Source organism: Sorex fumeus, unplaced genomic scaffold, assembly GCF_029834395.1.
Source record: "Sorex fumeus unplaced genomic scaffold, SorFum_2.1 ptg000020l, whole genome shotgun sequence".
NCBI classification, from domain to species: domain Eukaryota; kingdom Metazoa; phylum Chordata; class Mammalia; order Eulipotyphla; family Soricidae; genus Sorex; species Sorex fumeus.
Genome location: NW_026606077.1, coordinates 12136711 through 12162177, shown reverse-complemented (window position 1 = coordinate 12162177; position 25467 = coordinate 12136711). Strand labels below are relative to the sequence as shown.

Sequence of the window (25467 nt, the reverse complement as noted above, 5' to 3'; positions counted from 1 at the left end):
TGGCAGAGAGTTGAAGGCTCTTCAGCATGTGGGGATCATGGGTTGATGTTTCAGAAAGCCCCACCACTTCTCTGATGCTATTGAGAGGAGGTGTGATGGGAACAGTTCAGGCAGGAGATGGTGGGAAGTGTCAGCTCCAGTGGGCGGTGGCAAGGGCGGGAGGAAAGAGAGGGGAGGAGAAAACAGGAGAGGACAGGGGGAGAGATCAGGGTAGGAGAGAACAGGAGAGGGCAGGAGGAGAAGACAGGAGAGAGCAGGGGAGGAGGAAAAGGGGAGAGAACAGGAGGGAGAGGCCAGCAGACACTCAGGGAAGAAGTGGCAGTGCTTGATGCTATTGCCAAGCCATGCCTTGGGGTTCAGGGCGTCCTCACAGGATGCTGTTTCGTACATCCCAGAGTGAGTGTTCTATATCCGACCAGCAGAAGCTGTGAGAGAACAGGATAAGGTGATGGGCACCTGACAGCCCCTCACCCAGAAATAAAGAAGAAACATGTGGGCAGGTCAACCTCATTTGGCATTTCAGAGCAAGACAAATGCATCTTGTGAAATGCACCAACAGTAGAGCTGGTCTCCAGACACACGGTACTCCCACTAGTGGCAGCCTCCTGAATGTGGTCTCTGGTGGGAGGGCATTCCCTGCCCTTATGTCTGACTCACTGGTCCCTCGCATGTGGACTCTTTCCTGGCTAGCGAATGCACAAGTGGAGGCCTGGAATGTGGAGAGCAGAAGGTGATTGTTTTTAGTACATGTAGTTTCTTGTCCTGAGACCACTCCACGCCCCCACTCCAGGCATGAGAAAGCACTGGACTGAATGGACCTGTCACTCTTCTCTTGGGACATGGTGTTTGTTTCACACCCAGATTTTGGCACTGATACCCAGGGCCCTCTACAATTGCTTCTTTTGCCAGGCAGAGCACAAACCCCAGCCCATGTCCCTCTCCTTCCTGCCCAGCAGCTGGACGAGGTCGGAATCGCAGGGTAGAGAGAAAATGCACGAGTTAATCGTGAGTTGTTTGCACAGAGCTTTTAGATAATCATCTGTTCTTAGGGTTTAATTTGGAAAGCAAATTCCTAATACTACAGCATCTGTAATGATGCCCTAAAATTAATCCGATTTCTGTGCTGATGGTGGAACCTTCTAGCAACAATGACGACATGTCCTACGCAAAAAAGTGCTCCCTTAAACACTCTTCATATCCCTCAGAGATTAATCATTGCACATCTGTGTCATTTTTGCAAAGCTCCAAGAGCCTCAGAAACACCAGCAGTTTTCTTAACTCTGGAGGGTCCTGCTTGGTCACTGGGGGTGGGGTGTGGATGGGGGTGTGCATGACACACAGTATTGTCCAGGCTCCACGGTTCTGTGAAGCGACGTGGTAAAGGCAGAAGCAAGAGGTGCTTCCCTGGCATATCCACTTTGCCACCAGCTCCCTATCCCTTATCCAGTGCCACTGCCTACAAGCAGAACCCCACCCCCCAGGGCTTTGCCCTGCAGCAACAGCCATGGAGGGCGTCACTCTGGACTTTCTATGAGGGAGAAGTTTGGGGACAGGATGTGACAGTGAGTTAGCCACAACTAGACTCAGCTCAGTGATTGCCAGAGTTGCTTCCTCTGAGATGTCCTACTGGGTGCATGTCCCAGCCTCTCATGGGACGGTGTTTCCTCCCTGAGAGAAAGTTTTGAAAAGGCAGGGAGCAGTAAAGCAAGAGGGACAGAATCGCTTCACTCTAAAGATAGGCTTAGAGAGATGGTTTGAAGCATTGCTTTGGCCTGTCTGTGCTGTCGTTCAGAGCTACAGAGACTAGTCAGAGGTGAGGTGGGAGGCTGGATTCATGACCTGTACGCAGAAGGAACAAGTCCACACTATAGCTCCTCTGGGCTTGCCCTGGTAAGTGCCAGGTTCATCCCATGGAGCCAGGAAGCTCCAGCTTCCTATGGAAGGAATCTTATGGTTGAGTCGATAGTGGGTATCAAGCTCTTCCTCTTTGCTCAGACACAGTCCCAGACCTATGTTCTACACCTGGCTAATTAGTAGGTCCTCGAAGCATTTTGCTCATCAGTCAACCACTTCTGTGATAGACATGGGACTCCCCTGCCTGTCCCCTTCCCATGTTGCTGCTGGCCCGGGCACTGCACTCACTGGCTTTGGAAGACCCCAGTTTGTGTTCAGTATGTGGTGGGGAGAACTCCTGGCCTCACCCCTGCAAGGCGGATGCGTGGCCACTGAGCTACCCTCGCCCTGCAGGGGGCTCTTAAATGAACATGAGGGCCCAACCATACTCTCACCAGCTGAGATTAGGGGCCAGGGTGCACTGGGATTGCTCCCAGGACCACAGTTTTGTGTTCACGCAACAGAATTCCACTTCTCCATCTCTCTATGCATCTCTCATTATCTCTATCCATCTCTGTCTTTCCATCTCTTCCCATATCTTCATCTCTCAATGTCTTTCTCTATCACTCTCCATCTCCCTCCATCTCTATCTGTTTCTCACTCCATTTCTCTGTCACCCTCCATATCTCTATCTATCCCTCTGTTTACTTCACTCTCCCTCTCTTTTCCCTCTCTTTAGCTCTTTCCTCCTCTCTCCATCTCTCTCTTCTCCAGCGCTCTCTCTCTCTCTCTCTCTCTCTCTCTCTCTCTCTCTCTCTGTGTGTGTGTGTCTGGCTTTCATTCTATCTCTTTGTGGGTTTCATTCTCAGGCTGATTTTCTCCAGCCAACCCCAAACTTACATTTTTTAGACCCTAAACTTGAACCAAATAAGGCTCTTTCTGGAGCCCAGAATGATAGTACAGTACGTAGGGTGCTGACCTTGCATGTAGCTGACCCAGATTCAATGTCTGGCATTCCATATGGTCCCCTGGGCACCACCAGGAGTAATTCCTGAGTGCAGAGCTAGGACTAATCCCTGAGCAGCGTCAGCTGTGGCCCCAAAACCAAGCAAAACCAAAAACCAACCAAACAAAAGAACCCTCCCACTCAGCTCCTGTGAGTGCCTCAGAGGATCCTTCAATGGACTCTACCACTCGTTGCAGCTGGGCCTTCCTCCTTTGACCCCTGATGAGTAGAGGAAAAGATCGAGGTTATGCGGTGAAGCTGTGGATCAGTCGCTCTTGAGGCTGAGAGGTAGCACAAAGAGGGGAGGAATGCCCAGTGTGGCGGCCCCTAAGAGGTGCTGTACATGTCAAGCTCGGTATGAGATCAACCCCCAGTCCCAGTCACGCTCTCCCAAGCCAGCTCCTGAACTCCTGGAAGCCAGTAGAAGCCATTGAAGATCATTAAAGCTCATCAACCAATTCCTGGCAGCAGTAATAGGGCCCGAACCAAAGAATCAGTGGTAGAAATGGGAGGAAAATGGAGAAAGCCATTGTGTGTGGGGAACACTGGCTGTGACCCCAGGCCAGGCTGGACATGGCCAAGAGAGACAGACGGTCACCATTGCTGCCCTCTAGTGTGCTTGTGGACCAGCAGGCAGCCATCCCTCACGTTGCAGAAGGCTGTTCTGACCGAGAAGTCAGTGTGTGTATCTGTTTGCTCCTTCCCAGGGCCAAGGCAGGAGAAACCAAGAGCGCCAGTAACCTGCTCAGCTACATGAACAGACAGGAGAAAAGAGAATCTTCCACAGATACTTGCCCCAGAACCACTGTCCAGCTTCCTATCAGGGTCTTGCAAACCTGGATCCATTTCTTTTCTTTCTTTCTTTTTTTTATTGTTCCTGATGTTAATGCCTGTTCTTTTTTACAGTAAACTCTTGGCCATCAGAAGGTATTAATTTCACACACAAAGCATCAGCGCCTTCACAGCTATCATTTTTTTCTTTTGTTTTTTATTTTTCTGCTTTTTGGTCAATGCTCAGGGGTTCCTCCTGGCTCTGCACTCAGGAATTACTCCTGGCGGTGCTCAGGGGACCATATGGGATGCTGGGGATCGAATCAGCAGCGGCCGTGTGCAAGGCAAATGCCCTCCCCACTGTGCTGTAACTCCAGCCCCTTGGGTCCATTTCTCAATCTCCAGACACCCCAGCGTATTTCAGGATGCCCGAGGAGTGAGCACTTAGAAAGAATATGCTAGAGCGAGAAGGGCGAGTGTGTGCCATTCATATACCCACGCTCTTCAGCTCACGATTCAAATCTGAGAAGGAGTAGGGAGAGGGCAGAGGTCAGCCAGAGGGAAGGGCAGGGTCCGCTGTGAGTGGGGTCAGGCCACAGTGAGAAGAGTCAGGAGAAAACTCCAGCTCTCCTCTTTAGGGTATAATGGAGTTGGGAATACCAGAGTCAGGGGTCCAGAGCAACAGTACTGCAAGGCCCCTGTGGCTCAGAGCAAGGTGTGTGTGTGGGGGGGAGGAGCCTCTGCAGTGGGGTGGGGCCCCATTAAGCAGGAGACAGAGACTGAACCAGGCTCTGAAGATGGGGAAAATGTGGATGGATGGGAGGGACTTTTGGTGAAGTCACAGAATGAGCCAAGGCGTAGGGCCAGGGAAATGGGACCTGGCGAGAGCCCTACCCACTGTACTCTCTCTCCACCCCCACCAGTAGCTCTTCTCAAAGGAGTGTGAGCACAGGCTCTGCTCACAGGGTGCCAGCTGACAGCCCAGAGTAGGGAAGGCCCTGGTCTGGCTGCTCACAAAGTTCAGTGTTTTTCAAAACAAGCTAAAGATGACAGGGCAGGGAACCTTTCAGAATAAAGCAGGATTGGCAGAGCATGTGGTACAAACCTGCATTGGTTACATCTCTATAAAGTTTTGTTGGGACACAGTCATGTCTGTTTTTACAGGCTGCTTCTGTGCTGCAGAAGGGTTTTGTGGTCACACAGAGGCTCGGGGGGGCCCCACAGAGCCCAAACTATACACTGTCTGTTCCTTGGGGGAAAATAATGGCCTCATAATAACCCATTGCCAGCTTGGACCCTAGTGAGTTGGTGAATTAGAGTTCAAAACAAAAACATCAATAATTCTAATTTCTGGGCAAGCAGAGCAGTTTAAGGAAGGATTTCATATGAGCTGATGTTATTCCATCCACATGAGTTTTCTGAGGCGTGATATAGCTATTATGTTGCACCACAGTCTTAGGTAATCTTGGTGTGGAAGGGATTGTGCCATGACATATACAACGATAGAAGGAAGGGAGGAAGCCAAAGAGCGAGCGAGCAAGTGAGGCGTTGTGTGCATGGGTGGAGGGCACTCACATGCTTATTGGATCATGGGCTTTGGTCTCTGGCCCACGGACTGGTACTGGTCGTGAGGAGCAGGAAGGTTGAAACCCGCGGGTCTGGCACCTTGGGCAGAACCGCCCGATGCAGGGACTGTCCGCAGGTGCGGAAAGGTCAAAGAACACCGTATTATTCAGTTCTTTCCATACCTCTGTATACGTAAAGATTTTATTTTCCAAATGAAAGTTCATTTTCAGACAAACGAAAGTTCATTTTCAGAAAGTGAACAGAATTCGCTGGGTTAACTCAGACATCACGTTCATTAGAGCTGTCTTTATAATCTCCCTCTGACCTAACCCCTGTGGGGGAGTTCCCTTGCAATGCACAGAAGGCGGGGAGCAGGGGAGGGGGTGTCTCTCCCCTTCCAATGGGGGTTGTGGCTGTCGTGGGCGGCGGCCTCCATGCCACTATTCTAACCTGGGATTTTGGTCCCTTCTGCACAGCAATTCCATCAAGCTGGTGAATCTGCTCTCTATTTTTATCAGCACGTGGCTTACGGCGGCCGGCTTCATCCACCTGGTAAGTGTCCTTGGAGATACTTCCACTCTGGTTTTTCCGAAACAGTCCCCATTCTCTGGGTTATTTTATTGCCGGAAATCTCTCTCCTTCACTCTCTTTCACTTACTCTTTCCCTTCCACTCACTTTTTCCCTCACTTTCCAGAAGGAGACATACGTCCAGCAGAGGAGTGTAGGGAAGGGAGGAGCACCGCTGTCTGGGTTTTCGGCCCTTTGAAACTAGTTCCAAGTGGTGAGCAATATTCCACCAACTAACAGCTCAACATACGCTCTTGGGGGCTTTGGTAGTTTGCATTCTGTCTGCAGTAACCCCAGAAATCCACGAGATGGCAGTAGTTCCTCAGCAAACTCCTGTAAAATCTGGGGATTAGGTTGGATGTTTGACCCACATTTTAGCCAGTCAATTCAGATTTCCTCAGTTTCTCTGCCTCTTAATAACAACTACCACAACAGTAGCAACAACAACAACAACAAAGATAACACCAAAACCAAGAGGTTTTTTTTTTGGGTGGGGGAGAGGTCTGTAATTTGTTAATATTTTTCTTATCTAAAATCCTATTTTTTTTTGTTTTGTTTTGCATTAACGACTCTTTGAAGCCTTTTGCTATTTGATCAAGCTGTTCTAACCTTCCCAAGGAAAACGTTCCACTTTATTTTAGGGAGCACAGGTATTGATTGGGAAGAGTTTTATACACACCCAAAGAGTTATAGCAGGATGGAGTCTCTTCAGTCCTGAGGTCTTCAGTGAAGGTGCCCATTCTTTGCTGATAAGTCAAGGCACAAGACATGGAGTGACTGACCACTTGGAATTTAAATCATCATCATCTAAGGGAAGGTTGTGCAGATGGGCCGGGGTGGGGGGAGCCCTGGATGTGACCTCTTGGTTCCCCATCACCTCTTCATACTGAGGGGCTCCTTGACCGAAATCACTGGTAGAGCATCACCCCAATTCTGCCAGGTGGGTCAACTGAGCCCGGATGTAGGGAGGTTATTTGTCTTCAACAGGCCTGTGACACCCCCAGCCCTGCCCATTACCCCCATTTGTGAATCATTTTCTGCTTTACTAGAAAACCTCCATGAAACGGACACATCAAGGACATGTGTTGGGTTGCGAGGGGCCTGGAAGCTTCTGCAGGGAGGGCATTGGTCAGGGACGGAGATGCCTCCCCACACACAGCTCTGCTGGTAGCTCCTGGCCATGGCCCTGAAGGCTGGGGGTCTCGAGCAGATCCAAGAGGCAGCCCCCCCCCACCCACACACACACACTCTGTGAGCTGAGTCCTGCCTCTACTGCACTTCCACGAGCAGAACCCGGGAAGGCTTTGCGTCAGTGACTGTTTTGAGTCCTGGCCTGTCCTCAGCCTGCCATCCACTCTCTCTCACTGCTGTCTACTACCTGTAGCCACTGAGAAGTTCAGACACTGTGTCACTTAAAGCTGAAAATGCTACTCACACTGTGGTCCTGGGCAGAAGCAGCGCACTGGCCCAGACCGAAAGCCACCCCCACCCCCACCTCCAATGGTCACTTCAGGGCCTGTGCACACAGGTGTGGGGCTGGAACGGTGGGTCAGACGGGGATACCAAAGGAGATTGCTGCATGAGCTCATTTCCCAGGTCCAGAGAGAGCCTTTCAGCGGCTCATTCTCCACAGCCAGGAAGCAGAGGCTGTTTGGTGTTGGGGTGTAAAATCCAAAGGAGCTGGCCCATGAGGCTGTCTGGGTCACAGGGATAAAAGAAGGCGGCATCTGAGGGTGGAGCTGGGCTTTCTCAAGGCCAGCAGGAGCTCACTGCACCCCCAGTTACACATAGCTGCCTCATGTGGCACAGTGAGCCAGTGTGTGTGGCCCTCCTGGGAGCCCAGGGGCTCTGTGGACGACTCAGGAAGCAGGGGAGCTGGGGGTGCTGGTGTTTCCTGGTCAGTTTTGGATATAACGTGATACTTTTCCTTTCCTTCCCTGTGACTGTCTTAGGTGGAGAATTCCGGGGACCCATGGGAGAACTTCCAGAACAACCAGGCACTCACCTACTGGGAATGTGTCTATCTACTCATGGTCACCATGTCCACCGTTGGTTATGGGGATGTTTATGCAAAAACCACTCTTGGGCGCCTCTTCATGGTCTTCTTCATCCTCGGGGGACTGGTAAACATTCTTTATTGCGACGTTGCGTTTTATGGTCATGAGTATTTTCTGTTACCCAGTTCCATAAAGCTTGTGTCCGGGCACTGTGTTTCTGCATGGAAGCCAATGATCGCCTCATCAGGCAATTGGGCTGAGACTATCCAAGCCCCAGGGAGATTTGGCTGCACTGTCCCAAGTATACGTTTCCTGTAGACCCAAGTGCATTGCCCTGGTTAGGGTCAATTATTGAGCAAGCAACACACCCAGCAGTGGTCTTAAGAGACTGAGACTCACTTATTAAGGGAAATGTTCCTTTGTGATCTGATTCTGTGTTGGATATTCCATAAGGACAGTTAGCTATTTCACCGGACCCATGGGGTGCTCTCCGGAATTGATAGTTTGCGGTTTCAAGAACTCCCCTGCCCCCGTGGAGATCCTCCCCAAACTTCCAACAAACGCTGTGGCTGGGGCTCACTCTAAAGAGTTGGGTGCCCACATGGGGGAACAGCCTGGTTCAGTGGCTATGACCACATGGACGGAGTGTGGTTTCCTCAACAACTGGCCTCATCCGTCATGCAAAGACATAGGAGCTACCTTTCTTCCTCCTTCCCCAGACAGAAGACTTTGCCTTTCTGGTTCACGCAGTCAGATCATGACGGTGGTTCTGATCTTTATGTCCAAAGGGGATTTTGAGCAACACGTTGGTGGTTGCTGCATTTTGTCTTTCAAAGGCATTCTCCATTTGAAGTTTAGAATTTTTTTTTTTTTGCTGTGATGGAATGTCAGTGGTTAAACTCCTAATTCCCACACAGCTTTCCCCCATGTATACTGCACACACGTTTATGCCATGCATAGGTCTGTCTGTTCAGTATGCATCTGGCATAACATACATTATGAAATGTATGTGAGCATCCTGTGTCAGTGTATACCCAGGAGCCTTCTGGTGGCACCTCCAAGGCCCCTGTAGCCACAAGCTCAATGTTTGTTGGACAAAACATGGCAGATTTGTGTTTCTCCTTGCTCTCTTTTCTTCCCACATGATTCCTGATTTTTTCCCTTTGGCATTTTGATGATTTTTTTAAAATGGAAAGTTTATATGTATATATATGTGTATGTATACATACACATATATGTATGTATACAATTTTCTTTGGGCACTTGCCTATAATTACTTCTGAAGGCACTGATGGTCCCTTTGATTTTAGTGAGAAAGATCTTCCTTTGACAGTGTGCTGTGTGCATGCGTGTGGCATGTGTGTGTTATATGTGTTTCCCCAGCATGCCTCCATTTTCCTCCTTCCTCCTCCAGGTCAAGTAAAAGACCTGGATGTCACCTTATCTATTCCTGTCTCCTTTATTACTTTCCCAGCTGTGACTGTTACTGTTGGTTGTTTAGGTTGGCTGATGCGTGTTTGGTCCTATTTGTTTTCAGCAGTGTTCTCCCACCCCCCCACCTTTATTTCAGTCCTTAATTTTTAAATTTAATAATCCAGCCTACTGATAGAGACCTTCGGCCCTAACCCTTTTGTGTTCTCAGATCTTAGCATCCCCACCCGGACAGGCCACTCCCTTCCTTTGGCTGTCTTTTTAGTCTCTCTTCTGTCTCCTATCTTCTCCTCAGGCCATGTTTGCCAGCTACGTCCCTGAAATCATAGAGTTAATAGGAAACCGCAAGAAATACGGGGGCTCCTATAGTGCGGTTAGTGGAAGAAAGTAAGTATGCCCGAGGTCTTGCTGCCTCCACCGCAGTAGGATCCTCTCTGCATGCCATTTTTTTTTTTTTTTGCTCTTGTTTCTTTGTTTCATGCATGTAGGCAATGTTTGCTCGCTACGTGCCCGAAATCGCTGCTCTCATCCTGAATCGGAATAAATTCGGCGGGACTTTTAACAAACATGGAGGCAGAAAGTAAGTCATCTGCAGCAGGAAACACGTGGTTGAGTGACTTGCCAGGGCCCCTCTGATGGGGACAGCTGACCCTGCCCCTCCCCTGTCCCCACTGGAGTGCTTCTGTGAGGGCCGGATCACCTTCTTTGGCTCTGTGTGGGGTGTGATTCCAGGAACCTGTTCTGCGTGGACTGTTGACTCAGGTCTGCTCCCAACCTAGCAGAGAAGGAAGAGACCAGTGGTTTCTTCCCTAATTGTCTTTCCAAGAAACATGCTGGAGTTTTTCATGAAAGGCCATTTATGGTGCAGAGATGGCAGGGCCCATCTTTCACCAGCTGACCCTTTACCGGGAAGGTGGGCTTGTTCCCTCCACACCGTCTGCTTCAGGGGCTGCTGGCATTCTGGTTCCTCAGCTGACTATGGTGCCATCTGGGGGTGAGGGCAGGTTGTAATTATTAGTACTCCTGCTATCATACCATCTTGCCCTGGCAGAGGGACTGGGCAGACAAGACCTAGATCAAGGTCACTGTGCTTCTTGGAAGGTTTTGTGGCCACCTTAGAACTTACTGTCTTCAGCTGGGGGACACTGAACTTTGCCTCCAAGGGCCTCATGAATTTGGGGGACACACAAGGACTACTGTGTTTCTGGCATGTTGGGGAATGCCAGAATGACCTTGTTACCATGTTCTAGAAGAGTCTGTGTCTGCTCCCCACATTGGGAGGATGTTTCCTTCTTGGTGACAGTTTCAGTGTGTGCTAAGGTCTCTGTTCCAGTGTTCCTTTATCAGCCTGAAGTTTGATTGCTATGTACATGGCTGGACCTCCCCTCAACGGCCTTTATCCCCATAGTGCCTCAAGGAGAGGGAGTTCTGGGGAGGCTACAGCCTGCTTTCCTTTATTTAAAAAAGTGTTTTCTTCCACTCCTGGCTAGGGTTTTGTTGTGAGGTCCAATCCCTGCAAAGCAGGAGGAGTCTATCTTCCATCTTGAGCTCAAATATTTGTTCCCTCGATGCCATTCCAGAGTGAGATACAGAAAGCTTTCCTCACCTAGCCCCTTCGGAGGTCATGGAACTTCCTGTCAGAACCAGGCCTCTCATAACCACCCCTCTTCCCCCCATACACACACACACACACACACACACACACTCACTTACACATGCTCACATATACACACTTACACACACATACTCACATACACACTCACACACACACACACACACACGGATTTTCAAATCATCTTTTTAAGAGCCTGTTTATTAAGAGAGAATAAAACCAGGATCAGCCTTTCTCCCCATGGCCTCCTCCCTTTCGACCAGCTGGCTACCAGCAAAGGCCTCTTCTTATACAAGATTCCAGTGTTGCCCTGAGCTCAGGTGTCCAGGCCACGGCTCAGGAAATGAGGAGGTGGGAAACAAGGCTAGTTTCCTTTAACTGCCCACAGGACACCAGTTTCACTGGGAAGGAATGAGGGGTGTGGGCGTGAGGAGACAGTTGGCCTGTTTCCCGTGGGACCACCCCTTCTTCCACCTCTCTGCTATGGCGCCCTCTTCTTCCTATTATCTCAGCAGCCCTGGATGAGATTAGACCCAAGCTGTTCTGATTTCTGGGCCATTGGTTGGATCCAAAAGGCCAGATAAGTCTGGAGATCCTCATTGGCTGCATATTCCACGCCAAGAGGCCAACAGCTCCTCTATTTGTTTTGTCTTTAAGGTGTGGACAGGTCGCCATAAAGCAGAAGGCTCTGGCCAGCTGGGTGCTCATTATGGCTCCCAGCCCACTTGCTCAGCCTGCAAGCATCTCTCGGAATTACCCCTCAGGACATCAATAAAACCAATTGTCCTGAAGTCTGTGCTGAAAATGTTTCTTGATTCTCACCTTAGATTTAAAAAAGTTTTGTTTTTCTTAGAATAGTTTCTCTCCTCCAAGGTGGGTGGCTTCTGAGGGACAAATGTCCTAGTGAGACTCCTTGTCTGATGCCTGGACTCATCTGATCATCTCTTTGCTGGGGCTGTGCACACCCCTGTGGGCCAATGCCTGCACATGATACATCACTCCCAGTCTTTGCTATTTCTCCATCCTGTCATCCTCCAGTAGGATCTCTTAGGATCTCTCTCTCTCCTCTCTCTTTTTCTTTTTCACTCTTCAGAAAGAGGCACACTTTGCTTTTCATGTGCTTCTGAGTCTCCAGTATCCAAGACCCATCAGATCCAGGGTAGGACTGTCACAGGCACTGGGACTGTTCCCTTTACTTTACACGTTGTTGCCTGGTTCAAAAGCTAATTACGAAGTAGTTTAAAGAAGCCCTTTGGTCACTTAGATCTTTCATCAGAAAACATAAGCTTGGGAAAGGAACAGTAATAGGGGGCCATTAGCACCCTTTGTTTGATGTTGTTTTTTCCAGTCAGTAGAACAAGATTGATGAAATGTTATGTTTGGCCAAAATTTGAGTTTTCATTTGGAATTCAGTGTTGAGAGAATGGACTGTCAGAATCAATAAGTTTTCCTTCGCTTGGGATATGGGCATGTGGTAGTAATTAGCAGTATAAGGTCTTTAGTTGAGCAACCAAGCATGGATTCTGGCAGCAAACATAATGAGAAACTACAGTTGTTCTATTTCTAACGTCAGAAAGTTTCCAGATAAAATTAAATGCATTTGCAAAAGGAAAGCAGCTAAACTTTGTTGAAAGATAGAATTCAGGCTCTTAAAATAGCAGACTGCGCCCTGTGTTTTTGTGTAGGGCATAAATAATGTTCGCTGTGCTCATGGGCATGCACACACTCTTCTCTCTCGCATCTAATCCCGTGGCTGCCACAAAGTAACTAGAACATCTCCATAGTTCAGAAATTTATTTACGTGTACATTTTTCACTCAGGATAACTTCCCCAACTATGCATTAACCTATCAGAGAACTTGAGGTAACTAATTTCCCACAACTGTGTTGAAATCCAAAGATGACTTAAATTATAAAAATTAAGGTGAGGCAGAGAAGTTCAGCGTTTGGGATGTGTAGTCCCCAATTTCAGGACATTGAGGAGAATTAGACTTCATTGACATCTCACTCTCTATGTGTTTAGCATAAAGCAGATAAAAAGCAATCCAGTACCCCCCAGAGACCCTTCACTATCAACACAGGGTCAACACAGTGCTGGGTGTGTGGGGTTTTCCACAGATATTCCTTCCTGACCTCTCACAGCACCCATTGAAGATGTGAAGACCAGTGTGTGCATCAGGTGTTATGTAATTCACCTTATTAAGATGCACTGGGGTGAGGGCTGGATCAGCGGGGCTCCAAGGATAGAACCTTGGGTATTAACTGTCAAACATCTGACAAAGGGCAAGGCAGTCAGGTTCTTTGATTGAAGAGCTGAGGACCGCTAGATTCCCAGAAGTATGGACTCACCAAGTCTTATTCCCAAGGCCTATCCACAGTGCCTACTTCCTTCTTCCCCTCCTGTAAGGCCAGAGCTGCTCAGAGGTGAGGAAGTGAGGGGTGAGGCTCCCATGGCCTTTGGGATCCCAGCTTGACCTTCTTCCTCCCACAGCTCCTGCTATTTTCCCCAGAGTGCTACCAGCTACTTGTGACCTCGCCCACTCCTCCCTAGTTTATGAGAACTGACAAGACCATAGCCTGAGGTCACATGGCCAAGGGCCATGGAAACTAATGGGTCCCAGAGCAGAGTCCATCTGTCATGCCCCCCTGGTTGGGAGCAGCCAGGGGCAAGCCATCCAAAACCTTTTTCTTTCCCAGGACAGGCTTCTGGGGTCCCAGATGAGGAGATGCCATATTGGGCATCTGGGGTGGGGAGCAGGGTGTGATGGGATTCTGAATGATGGAGGACAAAGGGAGTCAGAGGAAGCAGAGAAAAGAGCAAGGGCAGGACAGTGAATGTGACACCCTTGGAGAAAAGGACCCAACTGCATGAAGCTGCCTGCTCCCTTCTGCTGGTGGGAGGAGTGTAGTCCAGAAAATTTAGGTGAAACTGGAGTCTTTGGCTTCTCTTTGAATTCCCTACAGAGATGCCCACAGCATCCTGGCATCACTTTTGGTCAGACACAGTAAAGTAGCTCATGCTTTCAGAGTGAGGAGTGAAGACAGCCATCCTTTGATAGTGGCACTGCCTCCCCGACGGTAATGACCCGTGCACACCTTGCTTGCTCATTAATCCTCACCTTCATGTGTAGACATTTCATCCCTTCCATTTGCAGCAATGGAGGTAATGGGAATAGAGAGACTGGCAGGCTTGTCTGACATCACACGACTAGTAAAAGGCCAGTCTGGAATTTGAGTTTGGGATTATCTGCTCCCCTGGGCCATGCTGCCATTCTTGATCTCTCTCAGCTCTGACATGATTGATCATACTGTGTTGCTTTCTTCATGTCTGGCCATAAGTGGTGCCAGGATGCTGTGGGCATCTCTGAGAGCCAGTACCCCTGCTGGGCCTGCTTCCTCTTTCTGCCTGCCTCTGGCCTCTAAGGATTCTGACTTCAGGGACAAGAAGTGGGAGAAGATAAAACCATTTCTCCCTGGACTTTTTTCATTGGGTTAGACTACAAAACACATTTACCTCTTGGACCTGTAGCAATGAAGAACTTTTAGGGATGACTAGTCTGCGTATTGCCCCAGTGAAATTGGTGCCTTCTGCTTAGGTTTCAATAATGTTAACCTTTTGTTGGCTCCATCCTTTCTGGAGTGCTTATTTCCTAGGTAACTCATCAAGGTAGATTGGTTACCCGCCAGACCCGGCCTCCCCCGTGGGCAGAGCAGCTCCTATTTGGAGAGAACATTCTCTGCCCTTGCAGACAGCACCACCATCTCCCTTCCACCTCATTCCCTCCCACCCTCGTAGGTCTGTCTGCAGCACAGTACAGAGACCTGTCAGTGAGAATGAGAGAAGCAGATCCCTTTCTGGAAAGATCTGCAAAGTACACTCTCTGGGTTCATATCATATTCTTGGTGTCAGAAGATTAACTCTCCAGAATCTGGAGGGAGGTAGAATAGCTTGTTTTCGGCACAGGTGTGGCCTTGATGTTGCAAGAAGGAGTCTTAAAGCCAGAGGTAGCTAGAATCGTATCATTCTTTTCCTTGGGAAGAAGGGGGGAAAACAGCTAGAGTTTTGTATTATTTGCTTTAACTAAGAGCATCGTGTCTTAAAGATACTCAGTAATTTAGAACAAAATGTCAAGATTGAAAGCCCTGGGAGCACAGGCATCAGCCTCACCACCATCCCTGGACCCTGTTCATTCACTCAGACCCAGACTGTCCCCTGAGCTCACCTCTGTGGACGCTGAACATGCTAGGCAAGAGGATACCACCCAGGAGCAAGATGGCAGATAAAAATTGTCAAATACAAATTTTAACGTATGCTGCAAAAATGAAACTACAGAAGCAAAACCTAAAATTCTGTTACAGAGCCCAAAAGGGGGCTTATCTATCCTTCATTCACATGCCCCCAGAAGTGACACTTCAGTGGGGGGGATGTTTCAGATTGTTCAGTAATTTTACCCACTAGCATGGGGGAACTGAACTCTTTGAGATTTAAAGTTCAAATTGTGTAATAGCTCAAAGGGCTTTTGCAAAGTACCTGCTTTGCAAGGGGGACACCTGGGTTGAATCCCTAGTGAGCTGGAGTGAGGATGGAAATAGACCTCTGAGCATACTGGGTGTGGCCCCAAAATTAAGATTCAGGGTCTTGACTCCCTCGTCCAAACCATAGGTTCTCCTCCTTGTAGTCTTACCCCTGCCGCAGGCTCCCTTTGAGAGCAGTGCCCATCCCTGCCGAGGAGAGGGCGTCCCTGGTTCCTTCTTCAGAAACAGCCTCTTCAGCTTCCTTCCCCTCTCACTACCATCTTTCCTCCTCCATCTCTCCTTCCATCCTCCCTCTCTTCCTCTTTTCTTACCTCCCTCCTCTCTCTTTGCCTTCCTCTGTCCTTTTAAAAAACTAAGTGTCACTACCAGTGGTGCTAAGAGAGGCAGGGACATTGCTCGGGCCATCCCCTACGATGCTCTACCTGGTCTGACCCTTCATCGATCAGACCTGAAGGTGTGGACCCAACCCCGGCAGAGCTGGCTGGGTGTGGGGTGTGGGGTGAGCATGAGATTCCACACATCTAGCCAAGAGCCCCGCATGTGCTGGATATCCGCTTGGCTGCTGACGCTCTCTCCATCTCCCTGCCCTTTCCAAGGCCAGCTGCCTCATTCTCGACTGTCTTGAAATTTCTTGACTGACATGAAATTCTTGACTGACATGAAATTTAATTCAGCTTTCGGCTTCTATGGTCCTAGACTCTTCTTTTAAAGAATTTGAATTTTAAATCATCAGTGATGGGAAAGCATGGATTATTTCTGTGCAAAGACTGTTTGATGTCCCTCTCCTGACCCCCAACCACTTTCCACCACCAGTAGGAAAGTGAAGCATCCGGGACTATGTCTTCACCTTCATGGCTCCCACTCGTGTAATTGGACTGTGATGTGCCAGCCCTGCAGGTAGCAGAGCTCTCCACAGCCCTGACAGGGTCCAGTCTGTCTGAGGCAGCACAGTCTATTATCTGGCCAACAAAGTAAGCTCAGACTCAGGTCTCACTTCTGTGTCCTCTTGTTTCCCTGAGGTGACAGTCTTCCTCTACAGCCATTCCCAGGCTGCCCTTCCTGAGAAGGCCCAGCCTAGTTCTGGGGAGAAGAGGTTCTCTGAGGGTGTGGTGCTGGGCTGAAGCCACAGCCCTCTTCCTGCTTACAGGTGGCTCAGGCACCACTCTGCCTTCTTCTTCCTCAGCCTGTGAGGTGGATATATGAGGCCGGGGTGAACCCCTCTGAGGGATGCACCCCATGAGGTGTCATTCACAGTTGCTGTCTCTCAGACATCGCCGTGCTTGACGTGAGACTATGGTGCTGCGTGTCTCAGTCTTCACTCCCACCGCAAGTTGGTCTTGGCCTATTAGCCCTCGTGTGGCGGGGCCCATACAAGCCCCCGCCCGGACTCCCAGCAATGTCTTCAGATTCCTGGATTTTAAAAGCCATAAATTAGCAAATCATCAACATATCACTAGGAAGGATCATCTGGTAGCGATTCCAGTCAGAAGGAAACACAGACCCCAATAACTGATCTTCACAAAGATATGAAGAACTGTAGACAGACAGATACAGTAAATAGGGAGACAAACAGATAATTCGAGTTGACAGACCATCTTGAGCTGATTAGGCATTCTGCTTTGATTAGCATTAAACATTTGGGGGAGGGAGAAAAAAACTGAGATTGCCCCCAGTGCTTTGTAAAACTGACCCATTGACTACTTCTGAAGTGCAGTTCCGACGGGCAGATACCAAAGACAAGTGTCATTAGATCCTGTTATCTGATAGAATGTGCCAGGTCTTCCTTTCCGAGGAGGGCAGTCTTGGTGGTGTGGAAGCGGATCTCTGCATCTATTTGGGATGCTTACAGTCACTTCTCTAGTTCCTCTCTAACTTGAAGCTCTATTTAAAGAGACTTGGATGAATATTAAGTCAGTTTCCTGATCATGCTAATGGAACAGTCTCGCTCTCCCCCACCTCACTTTGCTGCTGTCTCTTTTCCCTTTCACACACTTATCAAAATGTTCCAGCTATTGTTCGGAAAACAAGAATAGAAATACAGGTGGGAGATGAACTATGTGCCTACAAATATAAGTCATATTCAAGCTTAGACTTTTGCTCTTAATATTCTCTCTTCCGTTAAAGAAACCACACACTTCAGAATTACAAATATGACTAATTATAGTCCCTAAGGATTCTTTCCGCTCAGCTTCATCTGTGATTGGCTGGGTCTTTGCTCGGTAGAATCAGAATCTAGAGAACAAAGACAGCCACCTGAGACTAAGTTGCATTGTGTTTTCTGTCTCTCTGCTCTGTCATTCATTCTGAACTAAGTCTTTCCAGAGCTATGCAAAGCAGCACTTTTTAGATTTGTCCCCCATGGTCCTGTCATCAGACATTGAAAACCAACCAAGAAACTTTCTAACTAGCCAAGAACAGCATCTCCTTGACCTGCAGATCTGTAGAGATTGATGCAGTATGAAAAGTCATGGAAAAAATCTGTAGTTCTCAAGCCCTTCACATGTAGTAGTGAAGTGTAGAATAATAGCTTAATTCTACCCTCAGACCCACAGGAAATATTCCTCATGTAGATACCAAGCCAGTCAAAGAAATCTTTTCGCTTTCCAAGCCTTCTAAGAACTCACGGAGAATGTTGAGAGATAGGTGCATGCAGACATCTGGGAGAGATTGGTTGACCTTAGTCACCAATGTCGATGAGTGCCTTAGGCCGAGAGATATTACACAGGGTAAGGCACTTGCCCAGCAAGCATTCAACCTGCATTTAATCCCCTGAGTGGTCCTCCAAGAACCCATCATAAGAGATGATGCACAGAGCACAGAGCCAGTACCCCCCCTCCCCGCCATCTTGTCAATAATTATTTCAGCCTCTGCCATGTGCTCTGTAAGGTACAGTGGTTTAAGGAAGAAGAAGAAGAAATGATGATTCTCGCCTGGGACTATGACATATCAGAACCATCTAAGAAGCCAGTGGTAGTTACACAGATACTGGATTATGAAGGAGGAGTGTGCTAGTGAAATGCGCTTTTGGCAGAAATTTTGTTCAGTAAAATCATAAAAGTATAACAGTTGCGAAGACTGTAATTATCCTAGAGGCTCCTAGGTGTATTTACTAATCCACACTGTTGTATCAATCCATTGAGTTTAGGGGGAAAGTAATAGTAGAGTATTATCTGCACCGAAAAAAACCCCTCTGGATCTAATGATGGGTAAAGGAGTGGAAAGGGGTGCAGAGACTCAAGAAGGGGGGCAGGACTGCAGCTACTCTGATTCCCACTCCTCTCTGTCCCCATGCAAGCCCTCTGTGCCCTTCTCTAACTCAGCAAACCCTGGAACCCACGTTCTCCTACCCTCCTGGCTCGGGGAGTGAATGCTGCCTGCTGAGGACCACGAGGCCCCTCTGGAGTGGCCCGGGTCACTACCTGCACGTAAAAAGTACCTCTTTTGTACAGAAAGTTCTGGTCTGGTCAGGGCATTCCAGGATTCTCTGTGGTAACCTATTATCTGCCCTTTGACCTTGGGAATGCGCAAGACAGAGGTGCCTTTGCTGCCCCGCAGGTCTCTTTTTGCTGAGCCTTCTGCCCCATTTAGGGAAATGGCAGCACAGCCTGTCCCCTCCAGAGCCACTCTTTGCCAGCTGGATAAAGTGATTACTTTATTCCCTCCCTCACTAGGAGGGAGAAGGCATTTCCTTCCTTTGTAATTACAAAGTATGAGATGGGGCCACAGTAGGGAATTGCCTTATCTCTAAGCTCCCCGTGTTTTTAGTGGGCTCGCTTTTGTGCTTTTCCTTGAACAGGAAATGGCTGTAGCCAGAGTCTGGGGGTGTGTGGCCAATAACAATCACAACTGTTTTATGTTCCCTTTTTGCCCTCTTCTTCATGCAGTGTTCTCTGAAACGTAAAACAGGCAGTAAGTAGATCCTGGTAACCAAATCAGCCAAAGATCTAATGGGCTTGCGTTGACACCCTTTGTCCAGTTTCTTCCACACTGTGGTAACATAAGGGGTCCAAGCCAAGTATGCTTTGCCAACTGGTCCATTAACCAATAGGTGGTTCTTGACAGTGCAACAAGTTGGGGCTGTGTGCAAAGGGGTCTACATAGTCAGAAATTCACTTTTTGTGCTTAATCTGATTTCTCTGCTTGAAAGTCAGTTCTTTGGGTAGACTCTTGAGTGTAGACGGGAGCAGGAAGGCAAGAACTGGACTAACCTTCTTCCTTTTGGGTGGTCCGGCCATGTGCCTTAAGTGAAGACCTGGGTCACAGTCTCCATGAAGTTCAGGACCCAACTCAGGGAAAACCACGTCACAAAGCAACCAGAATCATTTTAAGGAGTCAAGGTCTGGGTCTCCAGAGTTTGTCCTGCCATCAGAGCACTTGTCTTGCATGAACCCCACACAGGTGTCATCCCTGACACTGCATATGGTTCCCTGAACCCTGCCAGGAGTCATTACTAAGTGCAGAGCAAGAAGTAAACCCTGAGCACCATCAGGAAGGATGCTTATATCCCTCCCGTCCCCCCACTCCACAAAGTCAGTACCACGGGTTGCACCAATTTTAGTTACTACGTGAGCATAACTTTCCATGGTTAGTTAATGTCAGGTGTCATCTGGATCCAGGGGCTGGTGAGGAAGAGCTGAGCAGAGCCTGGTCTCCAATACTTAGCATGAACCTAGCATAGCATTGCTTTGCATTTTCTTCTTTTGGCAAACTGTGCAGCTTCAGTTGGTGGACTGGAAAGATACGCAGGAACTAAGGAGCCTCATATGCAGCTGACCTCTTGTTTGATCCCTGGCACTACAGATGGGGTCTCTCCTGAGCACAGACAGAGCCAGGAATACCCCCTGAGGACCATCAGGCATGGCCCATACTCCAAATAAAATTAATAAAAGAGTAAAACATGGATTCAGGTTTCTGCTGTTACTCAGCCTTTGATGTCATAAGCCCCCTAACCAGACACAGAATCGTGATACTACAGTTGTATAGTTTCTTACAAGATGAGGTAGGGTGGAAAGCCCAGACTCTTTCTCAATCTCACCTTGCAAATGAGAAAATGTGGGGGAGTTATATGGATTCTTAATAGTTGAAGTTCAACCCAAGAAGACCTGGGAAAATTCTTGGTCCTGACCGCTGTGTCATTACAAAATCTCTTGCAACTCCCCATCCCTACCCTGCCCCACCCCTGCATTTGATATGAGAAAATGATACTGATTTCCCTAACAAGCACTCCTCCAAGTTCATTCCCATCGCATCAGAGGCTACCAATGGAGGAGTTGTTGGGGGAGGGGGCAGGGGGAGAATGAAAGCATGATTAGAAGGCTCAGCAGAAAGACAGAAGAGATCCCAGCATATGTATTTGATATAAATATTATAGTTTTACAGAGACATCTAGATCAATATATGCCACATTTCATCCACCTCTTTGACAAAGTGAGCACAATGTATTCAGGGAAAGCTGTATAGGATTTTCAATTTACTCAGGATGATTTATTGTGACAGGATAGCTATGGGTTTTTTAAGTTCTTTATACTTGTTCCAGTAAAAATGGATATAGTATCTTTAAAAATAAACAGCCCAGAGCTGTGTGTTTTACATTGTCTTGCTAGAGAAAAGGCTCTGCTAAGGAGATCTAAGACCTCCCTGCCCTTTGGGGACCTGAGGCTGTCAGATTAGCCTCAGTCTTCTCTCTTTAGCTTCTTGCAGGGGCTGGGGGAGAGCAAATAGGGAACTGAATTAGGAAGCGATTGCAGACGTCTAGACAAGACTTGGTGATGGTGTGAGCCAGGGTGGAGCAGAGAGTTGGACCCTGTGGGAAGATTCATCAGACGGCCTGTCTGGGCCTCTGGCCTAGAGTGACAGGCCCCAGGTCCCTGGAACCCAGTCTCCTTCCCCGCCCAGCCTCCTTCCATGGTACCAGCAATCAACTTCTGTGTTTATGTGGCATGACACAGAGGGGTAGGTCTGCCCTTGCTTTGCTACTTGTGTATGTCTGTGAGGGTGCTCCCAAGCAGTGTGCAGGTCTGGGGGATGCTTGCAGTGATGCTCAGTCAGCAGGGCCAGGTGTTTGTTGTATGGGTCATGTACCTGCATTGGGAAGGAATCATCTCTGCCCTGTGTTAGTGTCTCCATTTTCAACTGTTCCCATTTTCAAAGACCACCAAATCATAGAAAAACTATCTGAGACCTTTCAAAAGTGTGTAGATTTTCATTTTCATTGAGTTCAGCCTCAGTGAATCTCTAGATGCCTCGTTCTCCAAATTCTAGAAAATCTTTGTGTGTTTAGAAAATCTCCCCTCCCTCCCGCCTCTCCCTACTCCCTTTCCCCTCTCTTTTCCCCTTCCCTTCTTCCTCCTCCCCTTTCTCCTCCCTCCTGTCCCCTCCCCCTCTCACCCCTCTTCCCTCTCCCTTGCTCCCCTACCCCTATCCCTTCTACCCTTCCCCTCTCCCTCTTCCCCTTCCCTTCTTCCTCCTCCCCATTCCCCTTTCCTTCCTCTCTTCCTCCTCCCTGCTTCTCTCCCTCTCTCCCTCCTTTCCCCCTCTCCCTCTTCCTGTTATGCCACCACCATAAGCCAGGGCTCCTAGATTTTCCTTTCAGAAATGAGCTCTGAAGGTGAGGTTCTAACTCAACTGACTCATTCTGGGCCTCCTGGAATATCCTTAAGAGTGTAAAGGGGGAGCTGGAGTGAAAGCACAGTGGGGAGGGAGTTTGCTTTGCATGCGACTGACCTGGGTTCGATTCCCAGCATCCCCTATGGTACCCCGAGTGGCACCAGGAGTAATTCCTGAGTGCATGAGCCAGGAGTAACACCTGAGCATCACCAGGTGTGACCCAAAAAGCAATAAAATAAAATAATAAAAATAAAAAATAAAAAAGAGAGTAAAGGAACAGAGGAGAAAATGACAGGTTTCATTCTAGAGGTAGGTAGGTTAAGAATGGAAGAAGTCCACCAATATACATTGTATCCATGAAATAAGCAATTTACGGTGTGCTGGTGAGATCTAATAGTCCGTGGTAGACCAGCATTCTTCTATTCAACAAACTGGAGGGCCATACATAGCAGTGTCTGGGGGTTGTTCCCATCAGCCACAGGGAGCCATGCCATCCCAGAGGTCAAGCCTAGGCCTCCAACCTTAATGCCTGTGCTCCTCCCCCTGTCTCTCTGGCTTTCAAGAATTTTTAAAATTTTTTAAAAAAATGTATTGAGTGAGCCAAACTCAACCATTTGATGCTGAGATTGGATACTGGGATACTCCCAGGATTCCCACACTGTGTTTATGGAACCCTCACCCCAACTGGACATGCTTGCCAGGAGGGAGGAGTAAGTCCTTTCCACAGAATGTCATCTACTATGATTTCGTTCTTGAAAATGCTGTCTCGGGGGCTTGAAGTGATGGTGTAGTGGGTGGGGCACTTGCCTTGCATATGGCCAACCAGAGTTTGATCCCAGGTATCCCATATGGTCTTTAGGGCCTTTCCAGGAGTTATCCCTGAGCAAAAAACCAGGCGAGGTAAGCCCTGAGTGCAGTCAGGTGTGGCCTCAAAACGAAAAATAAGAGAAAAGAAAATGCTTCCTCAGGCATGTGAGATGAATCTTTGCATTCAAGCCATTAACATTTATCCCAAGAAGGAGATATTCACGGAACTGGACAGAATTTTGCAGAGCAAAGAGTCTGCCTGTAATTAATTTGAGTTTGTTGACCATCTTCACAAGTAGGGTGGCCAGGACCTCTTGGAAATCAGTCATTAAGATTGCCCGTAATCTAAAAATGTTCAACCCCCAGAGCCACAGGTGACAATGGCTTGAACTACTCTTCTTAGCACACTGTTCCCGTTGTAAGTGGATCTTTGAGATTATCCTTATTGTCTAAAATATGTTTGTGCCACTTTCAGCTCCTCTGTTTGCCAAGTGGTGGGACATTACTTTACCAGGTGGGTTAGAGTTACTCCAGTCACTCAGCTCTGGCTTGAGGCCTCTGACCTGTCCACCAGGTACAGAATCAGGTGATGCTGCAATACTGTCATGATTTTGGGGTTTTTGTTTCTGGATCACATATGGCTGTTCTCAACAGCTTACTTCTGGCTCTCCACTCAGGGATCACTCCTAGTGGGCCTCAGGAGTCCTGTGGAATGCTGGGGACTGAATCCAAATCAGTAGCACCTGATCCAACACTGTCATGTCTTAGGTTTATTTCTGTCCACCTTTGTGTCCAGATGAAGACCACTAGTCCACTGAAGACCCCTCTGAGGTTCCTCCTCTCTCACTTCACCTTCTCTTCGTGTCCCAGAGAACCCCTTGGTGGCCATGTCCTGCCAGACACAAAGGAGCAGAATATGAAATACACAAGCCTCTTCTCTCTCATTTCATCACCTACACCTTAGAATTCATTTTGGACAAATCTCTTGCTATATGACTTAAAGTAACTGAGGAAATTGAGGGTCAGAGAGGCTTTCTGAAAAGATAAAGATGGTAGGTAGGAACACAGATTTCTTAAGGATTGGGTGAAACTTGTAGGGATCATTGAGCATACTAAATATGTCCTGTACTGATTTACTGAAGTTAGCCATGAATCTTCCTATGTATATGCTGTTGCCCCCTCATATATATTCTCTAATTAAACAAATCCTCCAGGAAACCTCCCTAATTAAGTGCTATCTTCTTCTCGTAGGATCTGATTTGGTACTTGTGAAATGCTAAATGGGTACTTTGTCCCAAACCATTTAGTTTTTCTGTGCTGTGTGAACACGGGGCTCTCAAAGTATGAACCTCATGCGGATTTGTAGGTATCATAGGACCCAACAGAGATGATTTTGGAATAGAGTATTTTTGGCATTCTACAAATCATGTATCATAAACAGCCATTACTTTGCTGCTAAGGGCCCCCTTCTCCACATTAGAGCATTTTGAACTTTATCCTCAGTCATTGTTGATGCAAGAAATGCAGCTTCTTGTCTCCTAATAATATCCTTTTCAAAACTGCTGCCACTAGATTTTCAAAAGTCCTAAAAATGTTTATGGGAAAGAAAATTTCGCCTTTGATGCTCTATTCCTTGTGCTCCTGGAGGGAGCACGTTCACTGCCCTAGATGTGGGCTGGGAGGAGCTGATCTCCTCATGCCGAGTTAGAGAGGCAGCTTCTCTCCATCCATCAATCCTAACTGCATTCAAACATTTTCAATATGTGGGCTCCTTGATAGCTTTCACTGTATGGAAAACAAAATGGAGGGAAATGATTATTGGCACGAAGGGGGGAAGCCGTAAATCTTCAGATCAGATATAGGACAGATTGGAACAATATGGGTTCTCCAAGGTTGCCATGATAATGTACCTAATAACTCTCCTTGGGCAAAAAGGCAATCTGCTTTCAATCAATCTCGCCTTTCTGAGCAAAAATACCAATTATGTTGAAGGAAGATTTTTTTCTTCCCTTTTGATAAAGACGGCTCTCCACCCCAGAAATCATGCTGAAGCTAAAAGATATATATTTTCAATTGTCTAGAATGGTATTGGACAGCTAGCACCAAATGAGAAAAGTCAATCCTTTTTTTTTCCTCCTCTCTCCTGCCAGCATTTGTCTACTTCTTAAAAGAAGTGAAAGCTAATTAAAGGCTTAAGGGATAATATTGATTGCATTGGAATATATTTTATATGTACCCAGCACATTTTCAACGAAAAGAACCCTGACTCTTTCCAAGGCTGAATAAATCAGCTGGCTGAGCCTTTGATTCAGGGGTGAAAGGGGTGAACTCATCTCTTTCTCTTCCACTTCTCACACATCTGTCCTGGAGATGAATGATTTCGGAAGCGGAAGAGGGGAAGCTGGCAGCTGTTCATTCAGTTCTTTGCATACAGGATAGGAAGGATGAATGTTCAAGCAGTCCCCCAACCGATCATTGATTTGAGTACAGCTTTGAATAATAACCAGCTTCTGCTGGTATGGAACTTGTGCTGGGCAGTGCCTGTGCAGGAGGTTGAGGAAAGTCTTAGCTTCTCAGCTTCCTCATCTAGGAAATATTTCACCTAGAGGTGCATGCTGGACATCAGATCCAACTTCCTTTCAGAACCCTGGAACAGAAAGAACTCAGCCACATCTGTCCTGTGGGGGTTGGGTGTCATTCAGTTGGATCCATCTTGGCCTTCCTCTTGATTGTAG

The 25467-nt window shown here is 47.9% G+C and overlaps 1 protein-coding gene across 20 annotated transcripts in view; it reads left to right on the top strand.

The window, feature by feature from the left end:
- The window catches only part of KCNMA1 (potassium calcium-activated channel subfamily M alpha 1), a 771897-nt gene that overhangs the window by 508503 nt on the left and 237927 nt on the right, over nucleotides 1-25467 (top strand). For all 20 annotated transcript variants that reach the window (XM_056113556.1, XM_056113555.1, XM_056113550.1 and 17 more), the window contains exons 7-9: nucleotides 5653-5728; nucleotides 7697-7867; nucleotides 9468-9559. In XM_056113556.1, the coding sequence (XP_055969531.1) occupies nucleotides 5653-5728; nucleotides 7697-7867; nucleotides 9468-9559 (339 nt within the window). The remainder of the gene's footprint in view (nucleotides 1-5652; nucleotides 5729-7696; nucleotides 7868-9467; nucleotides 9560-25467) is intronic.